Source organism: Genypterus blacodes, unplaced genomic scaffold (genome assembly GCF_046128005.1).
Source record: "Genypterus blacodes isolate CSIRO-AG114 ecotype Tasmania unplaced genomic scaffold, CSIRO-AGI_Gbla_v1 ptg000156l_1, whole genome shotgun sequence".
Taxonomy (NCBI): domain Eukaryota; kingdom Metazoa; phylum Chordata; class Actinopteri; order Ophidiiformes; family Ophidiidae; genus Genypterus; species Genypterus blacodes.
In genome coordinates, this window is record NW_027466957.1 from 3,732,336 (window position 1) to 3,739,639 (window position 7,304).

At 39.2% G+C, this 7,304-nt stretch overlaps 1 protein-coding gene across 1 annotated transcript; it reads left to right on the plus strand.

Moving 5' to 3' along the window:
• Window positions 1–578: 578 nt before the first annotated feature.
• Window positions 579–7,304, plus strand: lrrc47 (leucine rich repeat containing 47). The gene is made up of 7 exons (XM_076167064.1): window positions 579–1,190; window positions 1,889–2,353; window positions 2,488–2,604; window positions 2,692–2,807; window positions 4,006–4,108; window positions 4,528–4,617; window positions 6,623–7,304. The coding sequence occupies exons 1-7, from the start codon at window positions 621–623 to the stop codon at window positions 6,845–6,847; spliced, it is 1,686 nt and encodes a 561-aa protein (XP_076023179.1). The 5' UTR covers window positions 579–620; the 3' UTR covers window positions 6,848–7,304.

Sequence of the window (7,304 nt, forward strand, 5' to 3'; positions counted from 1 at the left end):
CATTGTTGTTAATGAAGTTGTATCACATATAAACGTAAAGGCACAAACGGTTACAAACAGCTTGCTTGTAACATAACCCTCTCGTGTTGTATTGTGTTTGTGCATATGTCCACAGGTAGTTTCCAAAAAATGCATTGTCTTTACAGCTTCCTCATGGATTAAGGTGGAACAAACTCACGTCAATTCCCCGTAGAGAACGAGAGCGAGAAGGGAAGATATTGTCTCCAAAATAAAGGTATCATTCGTCGCAACATTCATTAAAACAGTCATTAAATATTAAGTTGTATGCTATTGTATTCGTCGTTGCAATCCTTATATAGAAAAATCAATATCTCTAAATGTTGAAACTTGGTAAGGATTTTTTAGTAAAGCAATAATAAAAAAATATTAAAAGATAGTCATATGACTTGAAACACTGCGAAGACAATACTTGAATTAAACTGGACACCTTTTGAATGTGTATCATAAATTCTTTTTCATGTAAGTGTTTTGGAGGTTACGTTAAACAAACCGGAAGCAAATGATCTAATGCGGAAGTCACTTCTTTTATGCTGAAAAATTTCATCGGAAGTTTTGTTTTTATTGTGACAGTCAACTTGAATCTGGTGTTGTTGAGCAGCATGGGTGACATGGAGAATTGGCCAGAAATAGAGAAAGCGGCGACTGAGAAGCGACGCGAACTCGTATTACAGGGTCCGACAGTCGACACGAGAATTTCTTCTGAAGGAGCACTCACTTCCACCATCTATTCCCTCAAATTGCTTAATTATCTCGAAATCAGCCAATGTCCAAGTCTGACAGAGATCCACGAGGGCATCAAACACCTGACGAACCTCCAAAGCCTCATTCTGTGTAGAAACAAGCTCTCCGCCATCCCGACTGTCATTGGCAGCCTCAAGCTCCTGAAGGTCCTGGACGTTTCAGTGAACAACCTCAAGGTTTTGCCGCAAGAGATCGCAGAGTTAAGGGATCTTAACACACTCAATGTGAGCTGTAACAGCCTGGAGGTCCTGCCAGAGGGACTGAGCCAGTGCACCAAGCTCTCCACCATCAACATCTCCAAGAATCACCTCATCGGATTCCCCGCTGATTTCTACTCGGAGAGCCTGGACCTCCTCAGCAATTTGGTGGCCTCTGATAACCGCATTGAGGAGCTGGCTGCAGACGTTAACAACCTTTCTGCTCTAAAGGTGAGCCAAACATCGTTCCAAAAATTCGCCTTTTGAATGTTACTTGGATTAGCAGTGCCTATTTGTTAATGTGATAACTCGACCTGTACCTTTGCTGAATGGTCAGATCATAGCCTTCTATTCGGCATACATCAATACACAAAAAGCTAATTTCCACATAAGATTTCATCTTTTTAAAACAACGTCCAGCTAAACCGTTTGATGTTTCTGCCACCGTGTGGATCAATAGTGTTGTGCAGAATGATAAAACATTTCATCAGATCATATCGCCTCTGTGGCCGTGCACAAATGAGCAATGCAGTAATGGTGATGTTAAATAAAGGTCCTGTAGTAATTATCGAAAGTAATAAAACGCATGGCAGCATTAGACTCTGCTTTTTATGAATGGAGAGGTATAAACTTCAAGACAAGTCTATAGTTCTTTTCTTTTCACGTCATTCAAAGTTTGAGTTGTAGTTTGTGTTATATAGAAATAACAACAGGGAGAAAACCTATGGACTGTGGTGACAGGGCAAGTTTTAATTCAAGGATATATAAACTGAAACCTTGAAAAACATGATGGTGGTAATGATGAAGATGAAGATGCTGCATAGTGTTTACAAAATAGTTTCTGCAGGAATGTTAGGTACAACAAAATGGCAATGCTGTATGTAATGACCAACCCAACTGATGCACACTCTTCATGTCCGTCCTCCTAGGTGCTGGACCTATCCAACAACAAGCTGACTGAGATCCCCTCCAACCTTGGCGATTGCCCCAAGCTGAAAGAGATCAACTTCAAAGGCAACAAGTTGAATGATAAGCGCCTGGAAAAGATGGTCAACGGCTGCCAAACCAAGTCTATCCTGGATTACCTCCGAGCCGGGGGCCGAGGGAAAGGAAAGGGGAAACAGGGAGAGGATGGAAATGATGCGGACGGAGGACGAAACGCAGACAAGAGAAAAAGGCAGAAGAGGAAGGAGAAGGTAGTAGATGAAGAGGACGAGGTGGAGGATTTGAACAAGATGGTGGTGAAGATTCTCCATGTTACCGATGCCTCCACTGCGCTCACCGTCAGTGTGAGCGCGGAGGTTAAGGATGTTCGGCCATACTTGGTGTGCTGCGTGGTCACAGGCATGAACCTAAAGCCTGGGAATGCACTTAAGAGGTTTCTAATGGCTCAGGTAAGGCCAACAATTTTTTAGGGGTATCTTAGGTGATAGTATATACGTAATATATAGTTATTTATGATCATGGTGCGTCACAATATATAATAGCTGGTTTTTGTATTGTGATTACAAAATACCTCTTTTTCAAGACCAAGCTCCATGATGACATATGTGGGAAAAGAACCATTGCAACCATCGCAACTCATGACATGCAGCTTCTCAAGGCTCCACTGGTGTATGGTGTCAAACCACCCACCCAGTTAAAGGTATGATGAAGCATTTTAAATTTGATTTCAAATCTGTCCTAATATATTTACATTATCATCGACATTGACATTGAACCTGTCTGTTAGGTCGTGCCATTAGGTCGCAAGGAAATGACGGCTGTGGATCTGATGAGACATCTTCAGCTGGAGGCCGATGACCTGAGGAAGCAGAGGAAGAGACAGAATGTCTCTGGCCTCCACAAGTCAGTACAACTCACCATCCTCTTCCCCTGCACAAGCTTTGTTTCAGAGCGTTGAGGGGTGGAAGTGAAGTTTTTGAAGCATTTTTGGTTTTGATTCATGATATTGATGTGACAAAATTTTGCTGAATACAATTTTAAAAAGTTATGAAGATAATGGCAGGATATAAAAATGTTATACTCCTGATGGACCCATTATCTGTTTACTGTAAATAATTTCACATAAGATGGTAGTAAAAACATTAGAATAGTAGTAGTTCATCTGTCATCTCCATAGTGTTGAGGCTTTGGGATTTCTCATCCAGTCAACCAGACTTTGACTGTCAAATCAGATGTGTAAATACAGATGAATACATGCACGCTGCTGTGCTGCCAATAGGAATGTTTGAAGGTTAATCATTTCTGGAGTGAAAGTCTAATAGTTACATATGGAGGGACGGATAAAAAAGTACAATCTCACAGATAACCAGGGTAGTGTAATCTTAATAATTGTAATTGCATTACGAATTGTATCTTTTGGTCTCTGGAATAGAAGAATTCTCTCAGAGGCGATGCTGGGATCATTTCTGAATGAACAAAAGCCTCTCCTCTCTCGAATGAGCTTCGATGGCACAGTTTCCATGAACAGCAGAGGTTGTTGTTTGGGGCAGTGATGGGAGGCTTTGGTGTGGGTTGTCATCACATAGAAACCATTGTTACTAAAGTCATTTAGTTTCTTTGCTCAGTTTGGCTCACATGTGATATTTACTTTCAACACTAGAGGACACCATGAGACAAAAACCAATCACAAGTTCATCAGGAACTCAATGAGTAAAAGCTCAATACTAAATTGCACAAGTGTATATTCAGTGACATTATATTCAACACATTTATTTGTTTTGTGTTATTATTGTTAATGCACTGTAATTTGTAACATTTACAAGTGTTTGTGCAAAATTCAAATTGGAAAATAAAACAACAAAATATTAGTCAAGTATTTTTACATTTCCTAAAATTTAATTGCCCAACCTTATAGAATTTTAACATCCCTGTCATCCGTCAGACCAAACATGATTATTTCTTTCCATTTGGACGTCTAACTTGTAGAAATACCTGCTTGAGAAACTTGAATGATTGATTGATTGATAATGAATTATTGAATTATTATTATTGTGTAAAATTTGCAATTTTTTTATTGTTGTTATTATTTGCTTTTATGCAGATATTTGCAACTTCTGAAAGGAAAAGAATTCTACCCCTGCCTAGTGGATGCAGATGGACATGTGATCTCATTCCCACCAATCACTAACAGTGACAAAACCAAGGTGTGTGGACACTTAAGTAATTTTTAACAGCCAAACCTGAATACTGTACTGTGTAATGGATCTGTTAGTGCCATACAAGTTGTTCCTACCATAATGCAAATAATCCATGTTACTGTAAGAATGTGTTGGATGAAAAGTGAGAATAGCTGACAGTTTTATGATACTTGGCTGAACCGACCAGTAGGTTGTTGTTTTATTGCCACCGGAATTTATCTTTGCTTCCTAGTTCCTTGTGTTCTCAGATAAGATTTCCAAATAAATGCTGACATTTATATCAAATGCCCATGATCTGATGTTGACATAGCAGTCGACCATTCACCAAACATGCATCAGCATTACTGTGGACTGTGATACAATATGTTCTGTGACTGGGTTTTTTTTCATGGTACTGTATTTACATCTAAATATGTACTTTACAGATCAAGAAGACAACCAAAGAGCTGTTCTTGGAGGTGACAAGTGCAGCCAGTCTGCAGACCTGTAAAGATGTCATGGATGCTCTCATTGTTGTAAGTTTCTGCCTGGTTTTTCTTTCTTTCAGTTTCTTCTCTTTTCTCACTTCTGTGCAATATAAAACACAAAGACAGATGCAACTTTTGTCAGGTCTCTGTTAGTCTAAAATCATCTGGATTATTTAAGCCTGAGATGTGAATTTAATTATTTGAGTTTGAACAAAACCAAAATAGACAATCGGTCAAAATACTTGATTGAACTAAAAGTGCCAGAAGTACCAGAATGGAAAAAACATCAACCTTCCAAATTCCTACCATGGATGATTGGCGTCATTAATCTGAGGGCCAGCACTTGAGCACCAACACTAAGATCCAACAAATCTGGATAAAGTTTGCTTTATTTGATGCTTGAGTGGACAAAAATCTAATGGAATGATGATAATACTGTAGTCCCTTTGTTATTAATAATGGAACTTGGTTGCTTCATTTGAAACAGCAGCATTTTACCTAATTGCATTTGCTGATAGTCTATCAGTTTCTTGACCTCATTGATACTTTTACTCAATTATCCAAATAAAGGAACTCTTATGACAGTGACTTTAGTGTTGCTGTTTTTGTTAAAGCATTCCAGATAAATGTAGTCCAGTAAAACATACATTTCCCTGTATAAATTTAAGTAGCAGTAGTGAGTCCTAAGTTCAAATAAGTCTGTGAGACCCGTGAGCAGTAATTGCAGGATCCTTTCAAAATAATGAGGAGTTGTAGGGAGAGGAGTAGCGTGGCTCTTTGATGTTTGACTCCCCCCCCCCCCCCCCCCTTCCTACCTGTCAGTGGAACAAGTGAGGTCACCGTGACAGGCTGGCACATGCCGGCGGTGTACAATGTCACTGAGTGAAACACACGGCTCACAATGCCGCTGCTGCAACTGTAGCTGCCTCAGATTCATTGTTGTGCACTCAGTCGACAGTGACGTACACGTCTAAACAAACTGAAGGTGAAAGATGTTATCTGTCCTCAATCACAATCATTTTCTGGAGCATTTGTGGAACGTTTGAGATTTGTAAAGAAATACCAGCATTGACAGTAATGAGGATTTTGTATAAATTTAGGAAGTTCTGATTTATTATTTATACTCATTCCAGTCAGCGTCTGCATTATCCCACCATGAATGAAAGACTGAGTGATTTATGCTAACGTGCTAAACAATCCTCCACTTCCCTCCCCTGAATAGAGCTTTAATTCAAAGTGTAAGTGGAAAGTGGCTTTAGATGGAGTGACCTAGGAGCTCTTAGAGGACAACGTGACTTGAAACTGAAACCTCACGTTTAGCTTTGCAGTCATTTCCTGCCCTGGCGATCTTGCCCTATATATTCACAATCTCCCTGACAGATCAGATGCTTGAGTCTTTCATTGATGGAATAAACTAAAGTACTTTGGAAACAGATTAGTTAAACAATTAAATGAACATGGGAGAATCTTTAAACTGTCTTATTTTAAATCTGGTGTTTTAATATTTGATCTAATTCAGACATCAATACATTCTTTTATGAAGCTCTTCAACCTCAGTTCCTCCACAACTTTCATTTGTTACCTTTAATTTATGTATGTAGGACTTAATTTGTGATGGATTATTTAGTGCTTTAACTTAAGGATTTATGAACGTCCTCCACCAATGAAGAGATTTCAAATCAAACCCAGTTCATTCAGTGTCACTGATACGATGGTAATCTTGCTTTTAAATATGTATTGAATTATTAATAAATGCTATGCAGGCTGGCCATAGGAAGCCCATAAGACACTGTAAGTAGAATGTAGTATATAGGGCAAACAAATGTCTTGTGGGGCTAAATATGCAGTTATTTAGGTTTTTAGTGCTTAATTCTTCCCCCTATTGGTCAGAATATCACAAGGCTGTTTGCATCACCAGTGGGTCCTATTTGCAGTGCTCAACTTGTGTTTTGACATTCACTGCTTCCTCTACGGTTGGAGCAACATGTCTTGTATTCTCTACCTTCCCTCCTCTGTGTGTGTGTGTGTGGCGTAAACTTTTTTTCTTTCACAGAAAATGGCCGAGCTTAACAAATTCACATTGGAGCATCAGGAGGAGGCCGGATCTGGTGATGAGGGAGACGGACCTTCTGAACCAGCCACTGAGACCTCCGAGACCTCCAGCCAACTGGTCATTCAGCAGGTTCGAACCGTCGACCAAGATGGGAACCTCAAGGTGGTCTACCCCTCAAAGACCGACCTCTGTAACGACATTGGAAACCTGACCATCATGTGGTAGTTGAGCTGTTAAGAAACTGATGTTTACACTTATTCAGATGAAGTAATCTTACAAGCATGTAACCTTTTATTCAGTTTTTCAGCAAGAAATACAACTTCTGTTTACTTCACAGAGAACCTGATCCAAGGTTTTTTGTGTGATTCAAACAAGATGTACGTTTAATTTTGTGATTCTGGCAAATTGTTAATAAACGATGAATCTTAATACTTTTGATGTATTTACTAGCTTAAATATGATATCGATAATTCTCTCTGACATGTCTTCAGAGGCTGCAGGTGGAAAATGGTTCTCATGTTTTTCCCGCTCATTTTTGTACTGTACTGAAGACTGTAGACAAATTTTGCGAAGAAGTTTTGTTTGACAGGTGCTTTAACTTCAGATCTGGAAAATGTGTATGATGAATTTTTTGTCAACTTGAACAATGAGCAGCCACTTAATATACAATACTTCCACATTT